Source organism: Gallus gallus, chromosome W (genome assembly GCF_016699485.2).
Source record: "Gallus gallus isolate bGalGal1 chromosome W, bGalGal1.mat.broiler.GRCg7b, whole genome shotgun sequence".
Taxonomy (NCBI): Eukaryota; Metazoa; Chordata; class Aves; order Galliformes; family Phasianidae; genus Gallus; species Gallus gallus.
Window position 1 is genome coordinate 1,105,100 of NC_052571.1, and position 22,428 is coordinate 1,127,527.

General features: G+C 43.4%; 1 protein-coding gene across 1 annotated transcript in view; it reads left to right on the forward strand.

Moving 5' to 3' along the window:
• LOC100859467 (ras GTPase-activating protein 1-like) overlaps window positions 1-22,428 on the forward strand; it is a 161,929-nt gene that overhangs the window by 100,232 nt on the left and 39,269 nt on the right. The window contains exons 13-18 of the mRNA XM_040655196.2: window positions 6,320-6,397; window positions 8,884-9,041; window positions 13,731-13,807; window positions 20,212-20,384; window positions 20,565-20,724; window positions 20,911-21,053. Of these exons, the coding sequence (XP_040511130.1) occupies window positions 6,320-6,397; window positions 8,884-9,041; window positions 13,731-13,807; window positions 20,212-20,384; window positions 20,565-20,724; window positions 20,911-21,053 (789 nt within the window). The remainder of the gene's footprint in view (window positions 1-6,319; window positions 6,398-8,883; window positions 9,042-13,730; window positions 13,808-20,211; window positions 20,385-20,564; window positions 20,725-20,910; window positions 21,054-22,428) is intronic.

The window sequence follows — 22,428 nt, forward strand, 5'->3', positions numbered from 1 at the left end:
TCAGTGGCCTCTGCAACTTGTCGCGTGGGGCTCCACACAGCAGCTTTCCATCTGCGATACTTCCCAACAATACGACACGATCCATCTGTGAACAGGGCATATTTCTTTTCATTTCCTGGTAGTTCATTGTATGGTGGGGCTTCTGTAGCACGTGATACCTCCTCTCCTGGTGATGTTTCAAACTTTTTACCTTCAGGCCAGGCCATGATCACCTCTAAGATTCTTGGACGACTGAAGTTCCCCATTTGAGCTCGTTGTGTAATCAGTGCAATCCACTTGCTCCAAGTGGCATCAGTAGCATGATGCGTGGAGGGAATCTTTCCTTTAAACATCCAGTTCAGCACTGGCAGTCGAGGTGCCCGGAGGAGCTGCGTCTCAGTACCGACTACTTCGGAAGCAGCCTTAACCCCCTCATACGCGGCTAAGATTTCCTTCTCAGTTGGAGTGTAGCACTCTTCAGACCCCCTGTATGCTCGACTCCAGAATCCCAGGGGTCGGCCTCAGGTCTCCCCTGAGGTTCTTTGCCACAAGCTCCAGGTGGGACCTTTCTCTCCAGCAGCAGTGTAGAGGATGTTCTTTACATCCTGTCCCGTCCGTACTGGCCCCAGAGCCACGGCACGGGCTATCTCATGTTTGATCTGCTCAAAAGCCTGCTGCTGTTCAGGACCCCACGTAAAATCATTCTTCTTCCGTGTCACCTGATGCAGGGGGCTTACAATAACGCTATAGTTTGGAAAATGCATTCTCCAAAAGCCCACTACACCCAGAAAAGATTGTGTCTCTTTCTTATTAATGGGTGGAGACATGGCAGTGATTTTGTCAATCACATCTGCTGGGATGTGACGGCGCCCATCTTGCTACTTTATACCTAGGAACTGAATCTCCTGGGCAGGTCCTTTCACTTTGCTTCGCTTAATAGCAAAACCAGCTTGCAGAAGAATTTGGATTATTTGCTCTCCTTTCTTAAAAACATCTTCTGCTGTGTTGCCCCACACAACAATATCATCAATGTATTGCAGATGCTCAGGAGCACTGCCCTGTTCCAATACAGTTTGGATTAACCCATGGCAAATGGTTGGGCTGTGTTTCCACCCCTGGGGCAAACGGTTCCAAGTATACTGAATGCCCCTCCAGGTGAAGGCGAACTGTGGCCTGCACTCTCTGGCCAGAGGAATGGAAAAGAAGGCATTAGCGATGTCAATGGTGGCATACCACTTGGCTGCTTTTGACTCCAATTCATATTGGAGTTCTAGCATGTCTGGCACAGCAGCACTCCGCGGGGGTGTGACTTCATTCAGGCCACGGTAGTCTACCGTCAGCCTCCATTCTCCACTGGCTTTACGCACTGGCCATATGGGGCTGTTAAAAGGTGAATGGGTTCTGCTGATCACTCCTTGACTCTCTAGTTGACGAATCACCTTATGAATGGGGAGCAAGGAATCCCTGTTGGTTCGATACTGCCGTCTATGCACTGCTTTTGTGGCAATTGGTACCTGCTGCACTTTTACTTGCAGCAACCCCACAGCAGACGGATCTTCTGACAGGCCAGGCAAAACAGATAGCTGCTTAATGTTGTCTGTATCTACAACAGCTATTCCGAAGGCCCATCGTTACCCCTTAGGATCCTTGAAATGCCCCCTTCTGAGGTAATCAATACCCAGTATGCATGGAGCCCCTGGGCCAGTCACAATAGGATGCTTTTGCCAGTCTTTACCAGTGAGGCTTATTTTGGCCTCCAACACAGTCAGTTCTTGAGAACCCCCAGTCACTCCAGAAATATGGACTGATTCTGTCCCTTCATGATTTGAGGGCATTAGAGTGCACTGTGCACCGGTATCCACCAATGCCTTATATTTCTGTGGTTCTGATGTGCCAGGCCATCGGATCCACACAGTCCAATAAACTCTGTTATCCCTCTCCCTCCCCTGACTGAGGGCAGGGCCCCTCTATTCATTACCTGTGGTAACTGGAGCAACTGCACTGGTGGTTGGTCTGTTCTGTAATTCTCTCACCCGTGCTCGCAGTACGGGAGTATCTTGATCATGCCACTTCCTCATATCTTCTCCATGGTCACGGAGATAACGCCACAAGGCAACACGCGAAGCCGTCCTGTTGTTGTTTCTCACTCGAGCAGGAAAGCGTTTGCCTTCGATAGCTGAAATTTTTGATGTTACAGGTGAGGAGGGGGATCCATCTTCTTTAATTAATTGGATTTTCATTAGTTTGATAAGTTCTTTCATTAGGCCCCTTTGCTTATCTTGATCGTCGTCAAACGTTTCCGATACTATTACAGGTTCTACTGGTTCATCACGATTAATCAATAGGGACATCTGCTCTTCTACTTCACCCAGTCTGTTTGCTAACTGTGACGGCTGAAATGGAAACGTGGGTTGGGGGTAGATGTTGCTCATAGTTTTGGAGTGTAAGAATGAATTCGAAGACTAGGGGTCTTCTCTGTTGGTCCTCGTATCTGTGGAATGTGGCTACTAGTGTGGGGGCGTATCTGTCTGGTGCTGCTCTCGTAAGTTTTTGCCATATTTCAGGTGTTGTCCTCACTCTCTCTGGATCATGGTTTTGGCGTGGATCATTAGGAGCAAAATTAGACTCATATAACATTTCCACCAGGGCTATTTCCCTCAAATACTGGATACCTTTCTCAATTGTATTCCACGTTTTCTTTGCAGGCTGCAGAAGTTCTTTGTAGGGATACCTTTCCTTCACAGCTATTAGTATTCGGTCCCAGAGGGTTGCAGCTTCATCCAAACATCTACTAATTGCTCTGTCGATGGATTTGTCTCTGGCAATGTCTCCTAGTTGGCGGGCTTCATTACCATCTAGAGACAAGCTACTGGCCCCACTATCCCAACAACGAAGCAACCAGGTGACAACAGTTTCATTCGGGTGTCGTTCATATTCCTTTCTTGAGCTTAGGATCTCAGACATCTTGAGAGGTCGACGAACAGTAATAGAGATCTCCTCTTCATCGCTGTCCTCTTCGTGCCTCTTAGTTTTTGCTTTTGCTTTTCTTGGTTCTGGGGAAGTCCCCTCACCTGGATCTTCCTCTACCACCTCCTCCTCCACTTCTTCTTCTTCTTCTTCTTCCTTTTTTCGCTCTAGACGCGAGGACACCCGCTTCCATTTCTTGCCTTCTACAGGGGCTACTGACACTGTTACTGGTGTCTGTTGTGACTGATCAGGTCTGACTTGGAGATTTCCCCCTTCGGCTTGCACCTCCGCTCGGAAACTGTCTCTCTCCAGAACAGTACTATACAGGGCGCGGTAGGCACAAGCCAAGCCCCAGATGAGCCGTGCCTCCTTTGATCTATCTAAGCCGCACTGCCCCTGACTCAAATGCTGGCTCAGTTTCTCGGGATCCCACAGATGTTCAGGAGTGAAATCCCATGGCACGGCGGGTCCCCACGCTTCTAAGATTCTTCCTAAACCTTTCCATATTCCTTGCCAGTCATCATTCTCTGGTCTTGGCGGAGGCTCCTTCCACTTAGCACGAATGAAGAGGAATACATTCAAAGATATCGATAATATGCACAAAAATATGAGCACTGACTCGGTATTCGAAGAACGTTCAACAAATTGAGAGGGAAGCCTAGAAACTGGTTCGAAGGTCTCAAAATTCAAATTATACCACATTGCATAAAGCCACCCGGCAGGTGCCTCTATCAGGGCCCTTACTTGGTTGTATATGAACACAACTCCACAGCAAGACATGAAGAGGTTAATTATAGACCGGTAACTGGCAAGGAACATGATAGCTTTTAATCCCTTATACAGTGCTCTGACAATAAAGAGCAACCTCATAGTTGATAACTGCTAACGTTAGGGGGGGGTTGAAGAGAAGGAGAGAAATAAAACAAACGGAAACCACTCGGTACAGTGTCTGGAGTTTGGCGGACTGCCCAGGCTATAATCTAATCTATGAAGGTCACACCAACACCAGCAATGCTTTGTAGTCTCACAGTCTGGCCTAATGAAATCCTTTTTTTCTTACTAACGTTAAAGCTTCAGATGAATGTTGCCCGCATTCTCCACCAAAAATATGTCACGGAGTTACCTAGATAGATCTGTGCCCGTGACAGGGGGCCGGTAGGCTTGCAGGCCCCCCTCCCCCCTGGCTTCCCGAGGAAAATGAAGCGGCGGCAACAATCTAAGAAGGAGAACTTATTTTACTAACTATGATGTTGGGATGCAAGATGACACGATACAATACAATCTAATTGGGAGTAAGGATAATAAACCAAATGAAATGAGGGAGAGAGCGAAAGAGCGATAGAGAGGGAGAGAGAGAGAGAGTGAGAGAGTTTCCGAAACCGAAAGCCTTACTTGATGAAGGCGCCCGGCTTGGAAAGCACACCCACTCCTCTCCCGGCAGCAAGCGAAAGTGAAGAAGAACCGCGCGCAACCAGATGACGCATCTTCCGTGATGTGTCTTCCTTCTCTGACCGTGAGGTCCTCTGGGATACGTAGTTCTTCTCTTTTATCCATGATGTTATGATGTGGAATACCAATAGCGAAGTTACAAAACCATGACAATTACACATGCTTAATAAACTTGGATGCTGGCTGGCCAAGCAAATGAATGCTACTTCCTTGGCTTAAAGCGGACAGCTACTAGATATAGACTCAGTACAACATGCGACATGGCAGAATTGTACTGCTATAGACTTCTTGCTGTTAGCTCAAGGTCACAGGTGTCAGGATTTGGATGGTATGTGTTGTATAAATCTGTCAGATCATTTGAAATCTATACATAGAAGCATTCAAGATTTACAGAATGGAGTTAAGAAATTATGGGTTGATAACAGGTTTGATGTATTTGGAGGGCTCTTTGGAGGCCTGGGGGTGTGGATACAAAACTTGTTAAAAGAAGGGTTAGTTTGTCCTATTGCTTTTCTCTGTATTCTGATTTGTGTTCCTTGCCTATTGCAGTGTATCCAGAAAATGATACAAGATGCTTTAAACCGTGCCTTTTTTATTAATAAAGGGGAGGAGTGGGGGATAGAGAGGTTGATTCGTCCTCTTCTAATGCTGACTTGCTGATAATGAGGCTCTGGGAAAGAGAGCGAAAGACGTAATAAATGGGATGTTTTGCAGCTAAGCATAAGATAAGCTCTCTGTTGTTATGAAGATTTGTTATGAAACCTGCTTGCTTTCTAGCCAATGGATTGTTAGTGGAAATGTACTGAATACGCGTGTTAGAATATAAAAAGCTTGCTTGGAAAAATAAAGTGAAATCTTTTGCAGGAGAACACTGTGTCATGTTGCTAGCCTGCAACACTGGCCTGCATTAGAAATAGTGTGGCCAGCAGGAGCAGGGAGGTAATCATCCCCCTGTACTCAGCACTGGTGAGGCTGCACCTCGAGTACTGTGTTCAGTTTTGGGCCCCTCACGGCAAGAAAAACATTGAGGCCCTGGAATGTGTCCAGAGAAGGGCAACAAAACTGACAAGGGGTCTGGAACACAACTCTTATGAGGAGCGGCTGAGGGAGCTGGGATCGTTTAGTCTGGAGAAGAGGAGGAGGCTTAGGGGAGACCTCATTGCACTCTTCAATTTCCTGAAGGGAGGTTGTGATGAGGAGGCTTTTGGCCTCTTCTCCCAGGCAACAAACAGGACCCGAGGAAATGGCCACAAGTTGTGCCAGGGAAGATTTAGATTAGACATAAGACAAAACTTTTTCACTCAAACAGTGGTCTGGCACTGAAATGGCCTGCCCGGGGAGGTGATGGAGTCACCATCCCTGGCAGTGTTCAAGAGGCATCTGGATGAGGAGCTACGAGATATGGTTTAGTAGCTTAGTGGGTAGTAATGGTGATAGGAGGACGGTTGGACTAAATGCTCTTGTAGGTCCTTTCCAACCTTGTGATTCTATGATTCTATATGCAGTAAAATATGATTGCGATACAGAAATGGAGGAGAGAATGATCAGAACAGTTTGACTTGTCTTTTTTTTTTTTTTTCAGAAACTAAGAAGTCTGAATTCATTTTATATATTGTTTTTAATTTAATGCAGTATCGTTAATTTGGAAAATTGTTAAAGGTCATGCTGTATTAGTAATGCTTGATATTTCTAAAAGAAAATCAGTTTGGTAAATGCTTTTTGTTTAACTGAGTAAAGATGATTTTTGCTTTAATATTTAAATTTTCATGCTTTGAATTGCATACAAGTTGATTCCTTTCAATCTAAGGAATATCTTTAGATATTCAACAATCTTCAGATAATTTGATGTTTTTTTTTTTTTTGTCTGCTCTACTGCAAGAGGATGAGTCTGACTTTTACACTTTTCCGTGCCTTTCTCTCTTAGGATTGGATGAAAGCTCTGCAGATGTTTTGCAGTTTAAGAAAAAACTGTCCAGGGACATCAAATAAACGTCTACGTCAGGTGAAGTTATATGGATAGTGATGTATGTGTGTCCTTTTTGCAGAATGATGCTGATGCATCTCAGAACTTGCCTTTCAACAATAGTAAATCCTGCATGCATTTTATTTCTTGGACTTAAACAATTCCTTTCTTACACCAACCAGAATGACTTCCACTTTGTTATAATGTCTATATACATATAGAAAAAAATCCTTTTGAGGCAGTCAGCAGAGGATTTGCTAAGCATTCATTTCTGATCACATTTGAGTAAAAGCATCAATAATTATGCATTTGTATTTTCTTAACTCTTAAAATTCACTGGGTTTGATAGATTTACGTCACATTTAATCAAAATACTAGCATCACTGACTGTGCTTGTGACTTCTTTTTGTCTTTTGAGAGTACTGTTGTGGACAGAATTTTTCACAGATAAGGGATAGGTAGTCATAAATGTCTAAATCTGTGATGATTAAAGAATAATGGGAAAATACTTCAAGAATTCCTGGTATCTTTGAATGCTAGGAACATCGGAGGAAGCTGTTTTAGCAGTCCATTAAAAGAAAAAAAACTTTTTTTTTGTGGATTTTTTCTTTTAGGAAACAAAATTATTATTACTCCTGCAGAACCAAATTAAAGTAGGTGAATTGGCATATGGAACTGGCAGCTAAAAATTGGGAGCCAAAATGTAAAGCACCTACAGTAATGATATGAACTTCTGAATTCTATATTTCAAAAGGAAATTAAGCATTAGACTGCATGAAGGAATACAATAAAAAATGGATACTGTTTACAAGGGCTACTCTGAAAGTAATGCCTCCTATTTTGTTATGTTGGCCCACCACATCAGAGGTGGATGTTGGTTGTATGGCAGAAAAGACTGAACCTTCCTGCCAACATTCCATTACATTTTGTGGCTGTGCACACATTCTGTGGTAGCAGAGGGACAGGCTGACAAAATGGCCTCTGACGTGGAAGTGCATATGAAGCAAAGGAGTATCATTGAATTCATTCATGCAGAAAAAAATGTACCCACTGACATTCATCGATGCTTGGTGAATGTTTATGGAGACCACACAGTGGATGTTAGCACAGTGAGGCAGTGGGTGGTGTGCTTTAGCAATGATGCTGTTATGGCAACCGTGAAACAGTGGGTCACCTTTGCTGGTACAGATTTTTATAAGTGTGGCGTGCAGGCTCTTGTTCATTGCTGGTGAAAATGCATTACTTTTGGAGCAACCTGCATAATATTTGTGGAGTTCTCGTTTAGGATAGAGTTAGTTTGAAAGATAATAAAAAATATATAAAGGAAATGTGAGAAAGGGATTTTCATTACAGGCTAGAATGAGTAAAAGAAGTTCCACTTAAATAAGTATAGTGTGGGAAGTACTGGATTATTTAGGGGGAAGTATAAAAGAGCATGAGTGATCAAGGTAGATAAAGTGAATAAAGGCACACACGTACCCAAAAGTTAAAAAAAAAAAAAAAAAGCAAACACAATAAGCAACAACCAAACACTTAGATGTCTGACTTATAGAAACTATCAGGAAGCTTAAATTTAAGAAAAGAAAGGGAAGCAGATACTACATCAGTTAGTTTTGTTTGCACGTTCTCCGAAGTATAATGGAAAATAAGAGCCTACAGTTTTTCACAGAATCATGAAATGGGTTAGGTTGGAATGGACCTCTGAAGGTCATTGATCCAAATTTGCTAAGTATTACTAAATTTGATTAGTAATAATTTTTATGACATAATCTACCTTCTAAGAGACTGTAAGGAAACTTTATTTTGAATTGTTATATATAATTTTCTGCAAGGTTTCTTGAACTGTCCTTTGAAACTTCTGATACTGAATATTTGAATTTAAATGGAATGTTGACTTGTTCAAGTGCAGTATTTTCTGTATTTGTCTAATTTGACTTGACTTTATATTGGTAGATGTTGGAATCAGCTATGAATTGCACACAATTCAGAAGTTTGTAAAATAGTAGGCTGCTTAAAACATTTAATACAGATGATTTCAGAAAGTTTACTTTTCATTTTCTGGAATTTAGGTTGTGAAGTGCTATTACTTTGAGAATCTATAGTACCAGTTGTTCTCCCATTAAAAGGGAGAATATTCATGTTGAACAAGGGAATTCTATGTAATGTGTTAGGAAGGCATAAAATATGACATGGTGTTTGGAATTTTCTGTGGCTCTTATTCCAGATACAGATTTCAGACTTGAACAGAATTTTCTATGCATAGAAAAGTTAGTACTTGAAAATCTTAATGTCTCTTAGTGCTGGTTTTAGAAGGAAAAAAAAGAGTTAAAGCTATGGTGGTGGAGATTTATTTTCAAACAGTTATTTAAGTTGCTCTTAAAAACTTGTTCCATTACTCCTGTTTCCTGCTCTTTCAATTTGGAAATTACTGTTTGTATTTGATATTATTCTTTAACATTAACATTCACATGGGGGGTCTTTTCAATATTTTTTTTAAAGAAATAAATTTTGTGTATTTTCTTTAGGTCAACAGTCTTATTTTGCATGTAGAAGAAGCTCATACGCTCCCAGTAAAACATTTTACTAATCCGTATTGTAACATATACCTGAACAGTGTCCAGGTTGCAAAAACACATACCAGGGAAGGGCAGAACCCTGTATGGTCAGAAGAATTTGTCTTTGAGTAAGTCTTTATTTTATTGAATTACTAAATTTCACTAAAATGCAATGCAATTTTAAATGTTCTTTACACTCTACTGTGTTGTGTATGCTTTTAAAAAACGTAGAAGAATCATAGAATCCTTAGAGTTGGAAAGGACCGTTAAATGCCATCTAGTCCAACTCCCCTGCAATGAACAGGGACATCCAAAGCTAGATCAGGTTTCCCCAGGGCCTGATCCAGCCTCACCTTGAAAGTCTCCAGGGACAGGGCATCAACTACATCTCTGGGCAACCTGTTCCATTGTCTCACCACCCTCACTGTAAAAGACTTTTTCCTTATATCCAACCGAAATCTACATTCTTTGAGCTTGAAACCATTTCCCCTTGTTCTATCACAACAGACCCTGCTGAAGAGTCTGCCCCCTTCTTTCCTGCAGCCCCCCTTTAGATACTGACAGGCTGCTCTCAGGTCACCTTGCAGCCTTCTCTTCTCCAGGCTGAACAGCCTCAGCTCTCTCAGCCTTTCCTCATAGGAGAGGTGTTCCATCCCTGGGACCATTTTTGTGGCCCTCCTCTGGACGCACTCCAACAGCTCCATGTCTCTCCTGCACTGAACACTCTACATCTGGACACAGCACTCCAGGTGAGGCTTCACCGGCGCAGAGCAGAGGGGCAGGATCACCTCCCTCGCCCTGCTGGCCACCCTGCTTTGGATGCAGCCCAGGATACGGTTGGCTTTCTGGGCTGTGAGGGCACATTGCTGGCTCGTGTCCAGTTGCCGTCCACCAGTACCCCCAAGTCCTTTTCGGTGGGGCTGTGCTCTATCCTAACATCCCCCAGCTTGTATTGATATTGGGGGTTGCCGTGACCCAGTTGCAGACCTTGCACTTGGATTTGCTGAACCTCACGAGATTCACCTGGGCACACTGCTCAAGTCTGTCCATGTCCCTCTGGATGGCTTCCCATCCCTCTGGTGTGTCACCGCACCCCACAGCTTGGTGTCATCAGCAAACTTGCTGACGATGCACTCAACCCCACTGTCAATGTCACTGATGAAGATCTTAAAGATTATCGGTCCCAGCACCGACCCCTGGGGGACACCACTCGTCACTGATCTCCATCCAGACATGGAGCCACTGACCGCCACTCTCTGGACTCGATCCTGCAGCCAATTCTTCATCCGCTGAACAGTCCACCCACCAAATGCACATCTTTCCTATTTGGAGAGAAGGATGTTGTGGGCGACCGTGTCAAAAAGGCCTTACTGAAGGCCAGATAGATGACATCAGTGGCTCTTTCCTTGTCCATTGATGCAGTGACACCATCATATAAGGCCACTAGGTTGGTCAAGCATTATTTGCCCTTGGTGAAGCCATGCTGGTTCTCCTGTATCAGCTCCCTGCCTTCCACATGCCTTAGCATATTTTCCAGGAGGATCTGCTCCATGATCTTCCCTGGCACAGAGGTGAGACTGACAGGTCGGTAGTTCCCAGAGTCATCCTTTTTACCCTTCTTAAAAATGGGTGTGATGTTACCTTTTTTCCAGTCACCAGGGACTTCACCTGGTTGTCACAACTATTCAAATATCTTTGAGAGTGGCTTGGCAACTACTTCAGCCAATTCTCTCAGGACTCTGGGATGCATCTCATCAGGACCCATAGACTTGTGGATGTTCACGTTCCTCAGGTGGTCACAAACTTGATCTTTGCTTACAGTGGGAGGGACATTGCTTTACTGACTCCCTCCCACCAAACCAAATGTTTGAGGGCTGTGTGACGAGCAGTTATCAGGGAAGATGGAGGCAAAAAAGTTGTTAAGGACCTCAGCCTTCTCCTTGTCTGTTGTTACCAGCCTGCCTGTGTCACTCAGTCGGGGGTGTACACTCTCCCGGACTTTCCTTTTCTGGTTGATGTACCTGTAGAAGCCTTTCTTGTTGTTCTTGGCATCCCTTGCCAAGTTCACTTCAAGCTGGGCCTTGGTTTTCCTGTCCCCATCCCTACACAGCATAGCAGCTTCCTTATACTCTTCCCACAGTATCTGTCCCTGTTTCCACTGCCTGTGCATTTTCTTCTTGCTCTTTATTTTGACTAGCAGGTCCCAGTTCAGTTACACTGGTCTCTTGCCTTTCTTTCCTGACTTGCTACACCTGGGGATGGAGAGCTCTTGTGCCCTGAAGAAAGCCTCCTTAAAGATCTGCCAGCTCTGCAGGTCCAGTATTGCATTCCTTCCAGTGGGGCCATCTATTACTTGGCTCAGGAAGTTATTCTCAACCCATTCCAGGAGCCTCCTGGATCACCTACAGCTTGCCGTGCTACTTTTCCAGATGTCCAGGTGGTTGAAGTCCCTCAGCAGGACGAGCGCTTGTGATTGCAATGCCTCCTGTAGTTGCAGGTAGGCCTCATCAACAGGCTCTACTTTATCAGGTGGCCTTTAGTAGACACTTATCACAAGACTCCCTTTGCTGCCTTGGTCTCTGTCACCCACAGGCTTTTGACTAGCTCATGTCTATTCTTTAAGTACAGCTCTAAACATTCTATTCCCTTCCTGATGTAGATAGTAACACTTCCTCCTCTCCTTCTTTGCCTGTCCCTTCTGAACAGCTTGTAGCCATCAATAGCCACACTCCAGTCGTGGGAATCATTTCACCAGGTTTCAGTGATGCAACTGTATTGTGGTTTTCTAGTAGCACAGTAGCTTCCAGCTCTTCCTGTTTGTTTCCCAAGCTGTGTGCATTGATGTAGAGGCACTTCAGTGGGGCAGCTAGTCTTGTCACTTCCTTAAAGGATAACTCCTTAATTCCATTTAAGTGTTTCCGTTGATTTTCCCCATTGCCTTCTACTGTTGCCCCAGCAATCACTTCCTCATCATCATAGGATTTCATATGTGCAGTGTTGCCAGCCCCTCTAAAGGCAATGGGTCCTCCAAAAGGCCCCTGCTAGCACCCAGTTTCTCTAATCTAGCTATGCCATCCCACACCTCATCACAGGAAGGCTTGCTATTCCCTGTTCCCCTTCAAACCTATTTTAAAGCCCTCCCAATGAGTCCCACCAGCTTTTCCCCGAGGACCCTTCTCCCCATTTGAGAAAGGCAAATCCCATCCAGTGCCCACAAACCTGGTGCCATGTAGGCCATTTGGTTTCCAAAAAACCCAAGTTCTGGCAACAGCACCTGCCATGAAGCTAGGTATTTAAAGATAAGATCCTTTGATTGGTTCCCATGTCCTTACCCAATACAGAGAAGAAAAGATGAGCTGTGCATTCAATTCCTTCAGCCGTCGTCCCAAGGCCCTGAAGTCCCTTTACCCATAGCCCATTACCCACATGTATCACAGAATCATAGAATGGCCTGGGTTGAAAGGGACCACTAGCCTGGTCTAGTGGTTGGCGACCCTGCACATAGCGGGGGGTTGAAACTAGATGATCATTGTGGTCCTTTTCAACCCCGGCCATTCTATGATTCTATGATTCTGATTCTAGACCAGGCTGCCCAGAGCCACATCCAGCCTTGCCTTGAATGCCTTCAGGGACAGGACATCCACAACCTCGTTGGGCAACCTGTTCCAGTGTGTCACCACCCTCTGTGTGAAAAACTTCCTCCTAATGTCTAACATAAATATCGTAACATGTAAACAACTGTTCCCCCTCCTGTTTATACACTCCCTTCAAGTATTGGAAGGCCACAATGAGGTCTCCCCGGAGCCTTCTCTTCTCCAAGCTAAACAAGCCCAGTTCCCTCAACCTTTCCTCATAGGAGAGGTGCTCCAGCCCTCTGATCATCTTAGTGGTCCTCCTCTATACTCGTTCCAAGAGCTCTGCATCTTTCTTGTACTGGAGGCTCCAGGCCTGGACATAGTACTCCAGTTGGGGACTCACAAGAGCTGAGTAGAGGGGGACAATCATCTCCCTCTCCTTGCTGGCCACTCCTTCTTTAATGCAGCCCAGAACACAGTTGGCCTTCCGGGCTGCAAGCGCACACTGCTGGCTCATGTCTAGCTTCTCGTCCACCAGGACCCCCAAGTCTTTCTCCGCAGGGCTGCTCTCAAGGAGTTCTTCCCCCAGTCTTTATAAATGCCTGGGATTGCCCTGGCCGAAGTGCAACACCTTGCACTTGGCCTTGTTGAACCTCATTATGTTTTCATGGGCCCACTTCTCCAGCCTGTCCAGGTCCCTCTGGATGGCTTCCCTTCCTTCCAGTGTATCGACTGCACCGCTCAGCTTGGTGTCGTCTGCAAACTTGCTGAGGGTGCACTCGTTTCCATCATCTATGTCTGATAAATCTAGCTGCTTCATCTCTCCCTATATGGAAAAGTAGTAAGGGGTTGTGGTCTGACAGCTGTACCAGGCTAGGTAGTTTCCCAGTGACATCCCTCATCTGAGCCCCAAGATGACCGCAGACTTCTCTAAGAAGAGGGTCTGCTTGACATTCTGGGCGTTCAGTTTCCTGTAGGGAGAAATCACCTACAACTAATACCTGCCTCTTCTTCAATGATGTAGTCTTAATGTTGGGAACAAAATACTGTATGCATGGCTATATAGCAGCCATCTTTCAACCACACATTCATGGGTAGAATTTTATGTATGCACCTAAGTATCTTTGTTAATATAAGTGTCTAGCCGATCATGAGAAGTCAGGTTTGAAATAACTTTAGAATAAATTTAAATGTTGATCAAGTATAGTATTAATAATCAAGGCTTTCTGTCTCTTCCCCTAGTGATCTTTCGTGTGATATTAATAGATTTGAGATAAGTCTTAGTAACAAAACAAAGAAAAGTAAAGATCCAGATATATGTAAGTATTTTTTTGTAAAAGAAGCATTTATATTGCAACAATGGATATTTTGTGCAATTTTCATTGCTCTTGTCAAACATGGTTACAAAAAAGTTAAATATGCTCTGCAGTTATTATAAAGCTGTACGTTTGGGATGTATGTTACTGACTGCACTCAATTTTTCACAATAAGAACTGGCATGTTTTTTAGTAGCAAAATGCACAGCTGATGAGTTCTGTAGCTCTATTCCAGAATACCTATTATGTTATACTGGGACCACATAGACAAAAAGAAAAAAGAAAAGCAAAATGAGGAAAGAGAAGCACTTAGTATTAATCTGCTCTGTAAAATGTTTTGTTAAGTTAATTTCTTTAATCTGTTTGAAACATTTCTCTGTGGAATTTGTTGTCCTTTTCATAGAATCATTAAGGTTGGAAAAGGCCACTAAAATCATCTAGTCCAATCACTGATCCATCACCACCATGCTCACTCAGGTCCCTCAGTGCCACATCAACCCTTTTCTTGAACACATCCAGGGATGGTGACTTCACCACCTCTCTGGGCAGCCTGTTCCAGTGCCTGATCACTCTTTTAGAGAAGTAGTATTTCCTAACGTCCAGACTGAATCTTCCCTAGTGCAACTTGAAGCCATTCCCTGTAGTCCTATCACTAGTCACACAAGAGAAGAGGCTGACCCCAACTCACCGCAACCTCCCCTCAGGTGGGTGTAGAGAGCAATAAGGTCATCCCTGAGCCTCCTCTTCTCCAGACTGAAGAATCCCAGCACCCTCAGCTGCTCCCCATAAGACTTGTGCTACAGACCCCTCACCAACTTCGTTGCCCTTCTCTGGACACCCTCCAGGGCCTCCATGTCTTTCTTACAGTGAGGGGCCCAAAACAAAACAGTACTCAAGGTGCGGTTTCACCAGTGCTGAGTTCAGAGGGACAATTACTTCCCTGCTCCTGCTGGCCACACTGTTTCTGACACAAGCCAAGATGCCACTGGCCTTCTTGGCCACCTGGGCACACTGCTGGCTCATGTTCAGCAAAGTATCAATCAATACCCCCATGTCTGTTTCCTCTTCACAGTCTTCCAGCCGCTCTGCCCTAAGCCTGTAGTGTTGCCTGTGGTTGGTGTGGCTAAGGTGCAGGACCTGGCAAAACAAACTTTCAGAAGGATGTGGATAATTTTCTTCCTTTCCTGAAAGACTTCCTCTGTTGTGTTGCCCCACACAATGATTTCATCAATGTGCTGCAGGTGTTCAGAAGCTTCCCTCTGTTTCAGGACAGTCTGGATCAACCCACGTGTCACGGTTTAGCCTAGTTCCATGACAAAGGGGCAGAGGGACCCATGGACCCATGCCCCGGAAAAGGGTAGAGGGAAAGGGAAAAGGTAGGGAGATGGGCCAAGATGAGGAAAACAGAGGCAACGAGCTAAGGGAAAAACATAGTTTACTACATATAATAGCAGAATGTGAGATAATACAATAAAACATAATATCATTGGAATTGAAGCTAATAAATCAAATCAAATGAGAGAGTTTCCAAAACCAAAGTCCTTGCTCTAATGCTATAGGTGAGACAGCCACAGAGCAAAGAGAGCAGAGGACAGTCATATGACCCACTCTGCCCATTAAAGATGGTATTTCTTTCTTGGTAGTGGGTGGAGTCATATCAGTAATTTTGTTGACCACATCAATTGGGATGTGATGTCGTCCATCTTACCACTTGATACCTAGGAACTGAATTTCCAGCGCATATCCTTTTACTTGGTCACAGAAGGATTTTTATTATTCTCTCTCCTTTGCAATACAGCAAAATTCCTTTGCTGTATTGCCCCACACAGTAATGTCATCGGTATGCTGCAGGTGCTTGGGAGCACCACCCTGCTACAGTGCATTTTGGAACATCCCGTGGCAAATGGTTGGGCTGTGTTTCCACCCTTGGGGCAATTGGTTCCACGTATACTAAATGCCCCTCCAGGTGAAAGCAAACTGGCCTGCATTCTGTGGCCAAAGGAATGGAAAATAAGGTATTAGCAATGTCAGTGGCACCATACCACTTGGCTGCTTTTGACTCCAATTCATATTGGAGTTCTAGCATGTCCGGCACAGCAGCACTCAGGGGGGGTGTGACTTCATTCAGGTCATGGTAGTCTACCATCAGCCTCCATTCTCCACTAGCTTTACGCACTGGCCATATGGGGCTGTTAAAAGGTGAGTGAGTTTTGATGATCACTCCTTGACTCTCTAGTTGACGAATCAACTTCAGAATGGGGAGCAAGGAATCCCTGTTGGTTCGGTACTGCCATCTGTGCACCATTTTTGTGGCAATCGGTACCTGCTGCTCTTTAACTCATAGCAACCTCACAACAGACAGATCTTCTGACATGCCAGGCAAAACAGACAGCTGCTTAATGTTGTCTTTGTCTACAGCAGCTATTCCAAAGGCTCATTGATACCCCTTGGGATCCTTGAAATACCCCCTTCTGAGGTAATCAATACCCAGTATACATGGAGCCCCTGGGCCAGTCACAATAGGATGCACAGAGCAACTGACATCAATACTGGTGCCTGCTGTCATTGATTAGGTTGCTCTTTTTCTATGCTCTTTCTTCTCTAACTTAACTTGGAGGCTGTCTCATTCAGACTGGAAACTGTCTCATTCGGTTTGGAAATGGTCTTGTTTGACGAAGAGGCTGTCCCATTCAGTTCTGAAACACTTTCAGATTAGAGATTCTTTCAGTTTGGAGCTCCTCTCCCTCAACTTGGAGATTTTCCCTTTTGGCTTGGAGACTTTCTTTCTCAGCTCAGAGACCATCTCCCTCAGTTCAGAGATTTTCTCTAGTTGATATTCTGTCTCTCAGTATTAACTCTCTCTCTCTTGGATCAGGAGACTCTCCCTCTTGTCTTGGAGACTCTCCCTCTCAGTTTGATGACTCTCCCTTTTGGCTCAGAGACTCAGGGAGACTGACTACATGATCACTGATTGAACATTTCAAAAATGTATAAGGGATTCAAGGAAGAGATTGGAAGCCTGTTTATAAATCACTGTCTGGGGTGTAACTTTCAGTGTTCAAACCATATCATATTGAATGCTGGCAACAGATAGGGGTTTCCGTCAGTGTACTGGGAGTTAAAGAGTTAATGTTCCAGTTCCATGGAGTGTCCATTTTTCTGGTTTCTTGGTCTCAGAAGAGAAGAACTACATATCCCAGAAGACTTTCACTGTTCCATTTCCGTTTTCCGTTTACAGGGAAAGACAAAACTGCTTGCAAGTCCTGAGACTGCCCCTTCTTTTACTGCTTGTCTGCGGTGTGTACTCCCTAGCTGTCTTGCCTTCAACATTAGAGTAAGGCCTTTGGTTTTGGACACTGCCTCTCTCATTTTATTTGATTTATTAGCCTAATTTCCAATTATATTTTATTTTATTATCTTGCATACTGCTGTCATATTTAGTAAATTAGTTTTCTCCCTTAGATTGTTGCTGCTGTTTTGTTTTTAGGCCCATCACCCAACCTTTTTCCCCTTTTCCTCCTTTCCCCTCTCCTAGGGCACCAAAGAATGTCACAGCTCGACCTGGCTCAGCCTAGTTCTGTGACACAGGGGAAAAGGGACCCATGGTTCCATGCCCCAGAAAAGGGTAGGGGGGAAGGGAAAAGGTAGGGAGATGGGCCTAGACGAGGAAAACAGTGGCAACGAGCTAAGGGAAAAAACTTAGTTTTCTAAATATAATAGCAGATTGTGAGATAATATAATACAATATGATTGGAATTGAAGTTAATGATTCATATCAAATGAGAGAGAGTTTCCAAAACTGAAGTCCTTACTCTAATGCTGTAGGCGAGACAGTCAGGGAGCACAGAGAGCAAAGAGGGCAGTCTCGTGACTCCCAGTCAGTTTTATCTTTCCCTCTGAACAGAAAACAGAGACAGAAAAATGAAGTCTTCTGGGAGTTGTAGTTCATTCTTTTCTTCTGAGACTGGGAAACCAGAAAAATTGACAATCTACGGAACTGCAGCATTAACTCCTTAACTCGCAGTGCACTGCATGATGTTATTATGTGGAATAGCAATCAAAAATCACAAAATCATGAAACCATGGCAAAAGGTAGGACTGTGTTTTCACCTCTGGGGCAGTTGAGTCCAGGTGTACTGGATGCCACTCCAAGTAAAAGTAAACTGTGGCCGGCACTCTGCTACCAGAGGGATTTATAAAAAACACATTGGCTATGTCAGTTGTGGCATACCACTTTGCTGCCTTTGATTCCAGTTCATGTTGGAGTTTTAGCACGTTTGACACAGCAGCGCTTAGTAGTGTTGTGAGTTCATTCAGACTATGATAGTTCACTGTTATCCTCCACCAGACTTTCACACTATACTTATCAAACTATTGAAGGGTGAATGAGTCTTGCTGTTCTCCAGTTGACAAATCAGCTTATGGATGGGAACGAAGGTGTCTTGGTCAGTGCGATATTGCTTCCATTGCACTGTTGTGTTAGTGATTGACATCTACTGTTCTTCTACCCTTAGCAACCCCACAGGAGAAGGGTCCTCTGAGAGACTGGACTAGGTAAACAGCTGCTTAATTTTCTCTGTCTCCAAGACAGCTATACCAAAGCCCACCGGTAGCCTTTTGGGTTGTTCAAGTACCCTTTCCTGAGATAATCTATGCCAGGGATGCACAGAGCCTCTGGGCTGGTCACAGTGGGGTACTTTTGCCACTCATTTCTGATTAGGCTCACTTCAGCCTCCAATACAGTTTGCTCTTGGGATCCCCCTGTCCCTCTAGAAATATAGATGGGTTCTGCCTTTTTATAACTTGGAGGCATTAGAGTACACTGTGCACCAGTGTCTGCTGGAGCTTTATATTCCTATGGTTCTGATGTGCTAGGCCATTGAGTCTACACAGCTCAGCAAATTCGACTGTCCCTCTCCTCCACCTGGCTGGTAGTAGGGCCCCTCTAGTCCTGGTTATTGTATCCATTTGTCATGAATGCTACCTAGAAGGCTCATTATCAGTCTCAGACCATCTACTCTGGGGGAACTTTCCACTGGAAACTGGAGTGGCCATTTTCCTGGAAGAATCCTCTTTTGTCTTTGATTTTCCTTGTAACTCATGTACCTGTTCCTCTAGCATCTAGGTGTTTTTTTCCATCCCACTTCCTCATATCCTCTCTATGGTCACTCCTGTAAAACCACAGAATGGCACCTGGTGTGTACCCACTGTATTTTCTCTCTTGAACTGAAGAATGCTTAATTCTAACAGCTGAGATACTGATCCATGCAGGTGGGGGAGGATATGAGGAAGTGGTATGGAAAACCATTAATTTGTGGAAAAGTGAAAAAGAAGTGTGGTGTACTTTGTGTGTGATGGTGTGTTTTCTGTTTTTTTTTTCTCAGGGGTGTTGGTAGTGTGGTATTTCTATTATTATTTAATTTTATATTTATTTTTATGTGAAGTATTGAGATAAAGTATATTGCATAAAGAGATGCATAAAAAGGGTTCTTTCTTGGAATTTCCAGACTGTCTGACAGGCTAAACATGATACTGGAATTGTGTATCTTCTCTTAAAACACTGTGGATATTTCGTAGTAGAATGTTGTCTCTGCAAGTGTGTGCCCTTCCTGTGTGATGCTCACTGAGTTCAGGAGAGTATTTGCTTATTTTAGAATGGCCAGTGTTGTAACTTCTGCAGCTTACTACTCAGCTGTCAGACCAGACTTTCAATTACAGTTGAATAGGCTGATGCAAGTCACTGCTTGGTAACTAGGTACCAACACCACAAAAAAGTGAATTAATGATTTTGTCATTCTTGGGTTGATTTTTGTCATTATTTGGGCAGTAAGCTGTCTGGGAATGCTTTATTATATACCTTGTATGTACTGTTACAGCCTTACCCTGGGATTTCCTAAGTATTAAAGAAATACATGTGGCAACATTTGTGAAATATGTAGTAATGCTAATAATAAATAAGTTAAAATAGTGACAAAGCAGCTCAAGATCAGAACTGATGGAAATATGAGTCCAAGGCTTTAAAGAGGACAGTAAATTCTAATCACACTATCTGTTTTAATTTTCTGATTGCTGCCTAGGTTTGCCAGGTAGTTTTGTGTTGCATGGCTTTTTGTCTGAGTGTTTTGTGTTTAATTTTTTCCACTATTTGGGTGTTACAAAGGAAACTATATTAATATATATTGCATTTAGGAATGTATATGTATATGCTATTTACACTGTTTTATATTTCAGCATCAGTTTACAGGAGTTCTAAATCAAGGGGTCAATATATTTGATGGCACAAATTTTAATTATTTTTCTTAATACACTTTTGATGAAACAAGATGACATGCTGAAAAATATATTTTTTTATTCAATACTAGCACTGTTTTACTGGAGATAACCTACTTAATGCTTTTTTCCTGAAGTGTTTATGCGTTGCCAATTAAGCCGATTACAGAAAGGACATGCAACAGATGAGTGGTTTCAACTCAGTTCCTATATACCACTAAAGGGTATTGAGCCTGGATCTTTGCGTGTTCGAGCACGATATTCTATGGAGAAGATCATGCCAGAAGAGGAGTATAGTGAGTTTAAAGAGGTAATAAGTTTGTTAACACTGTGTCAATTTTTTTTCAGTTGTTAAAGAGATTTCAATAACACTAATATACATTAAGTACTATCTGTAGTGATATCTGTATGTCACTATAGATGTAAGATATCAATTTTTACAAAACTGTTATGTTAGAAGTTTCCAAACATGATTTTGTTTTTCTTTCAGATCATACTTCAGAAAGAGCTTCATGTAGTCTATGCTTTATCACATGTTTGTGGACAGGATAGAACACTCTTAGCTGGCATTTTATTGAAGATTTTTCTTCATGAAAAGCTCGAGTCTCTATTGTTACGGTCACTAAATGACAAGGAAATAAGTATGGAAGGTACTGTACTAATTACACCATCATTTACATAAACTGAGGAGAGAAGGGCTCCCATGTCTTCATTTCTGTCTCCTCCCTTAACTAAGGGATATATCAAACTGAACACAACATATTTTTCCTCAGCTTTTATTTTTGTCTCCTTTTCCTGACTTTTCAATTTAATCTCTTTTTTTCTTTCTTTTTCAGCTGAAGCTACTACTTTGTTTCGTGCCACCACTTTAGCAAGTACACTTATGGAGCAGTACATGAAAGCAACAGCAACGCATTTTGTTCACCATGCACTGAAAGACTGTATATTAAAGATAATGGAGAGCAAGCAGTCCTGTGAGGTGATACCTTGAACTATGTATTTTTTTAAACATTTTGATTTGTTGAAATGGCCTACTAGTAGTTATGTTTTATTTGCTTTGGAAGCATTTATTTATCAATCTTTCAGAAATAATTTCATTTACATGAGAAATACAGGTACTGAACTGATTGAGATTTTTTTAAAAATGTTGGCTTGAACAATGTTCATAATATCACTTTTAAATAAGTTTAACTCAAATTTCTTTAAGTTACGTATTTATTCTTTAGCAGTTATAGGTTATTTTTTTACAGTTACTGAATGGCCTAACATAAACTTGTGGTAAGCTCCAGATATTCCAGAAGTCAGTGTCTGATCACGGATTTATTTTAAAACTCCCTTATATTAACTCCTTTTTGTAGATTCTATCTTTCTTACTAAAAATACACTCCTAACTTCTGTTTCACTTTAACGTAATTATAAAATCATAGAATTGCTCAGGTTGGAAAAGACCTTAAAGATCATCAAGTCCAACCGCAACCAAACCATACTACCCTATAAACCCTCTGCTAAATCATGTCCCTGAGCACCACAATCAAATGGCTGTTAAACACATCCAGGGATGGTGACTTAACCACCTCCCTGGGGAGCCTATTCCAGTGCTTAACAACCCTTTCTGTAAAGAAGTTTTTCCTGATATCCTACCTAAACTTACCTTGGCACAAGTTGAGGCCATTTCCCCTCATTCTGTCACCTCTCACCAGTGAGAAGAGACCAACCCCGCTCTCGCTGTAAGCACCTTTCAGGTATTGCAAGAGAGTAATAAGGTCTTCCCTCGGCCTCCTTTTCCTCAGACAAAACAGCTCCAGTTCCTTCAGTCGCTCCTCGTAGGGCATATTCTCCAAGCCCTTCACCAGCCTTGTTGCCCTTCTTTGGACCTGCTCCAGTACCTCAATGTCCTTTCTGTACTGAGGTGCCCAAAACTGAACACAGTACTCGAGGTGAGGCGTCCCCAGTGCTGAGTACAGGGGCAGAATGACTTCCCTAGTCCTGCTCACCACACCATTCCTGATCCAAGCCAGGATGCCATTGGCCTTCTTGGCCACCTGGGCACACTGCTGGCTCATATTCAGTCGACTGTCCATCAGTACACCAAGGTTCCTTTCCATCAGGCAGCTTTCCAGCCACTCCTCCCCAAGCCTGTACGGGAGGACCCAACACTTGGCCCTATTGAAACTCATACAGTTAACTTTGGCCCATTGGTCCGGTCTATCCAGGTCCCTCTGTAGTGCCTTTCTCCCCTCTGGCAGATCAACACTCTCTCCCAACTTGATGTCATCTGCAAACCTACTGAGGGTGCACTCAATCCCCTCATCAAGATCGTTAATAAAGATGTTAAACAGAAGCAGCTTCAGTAC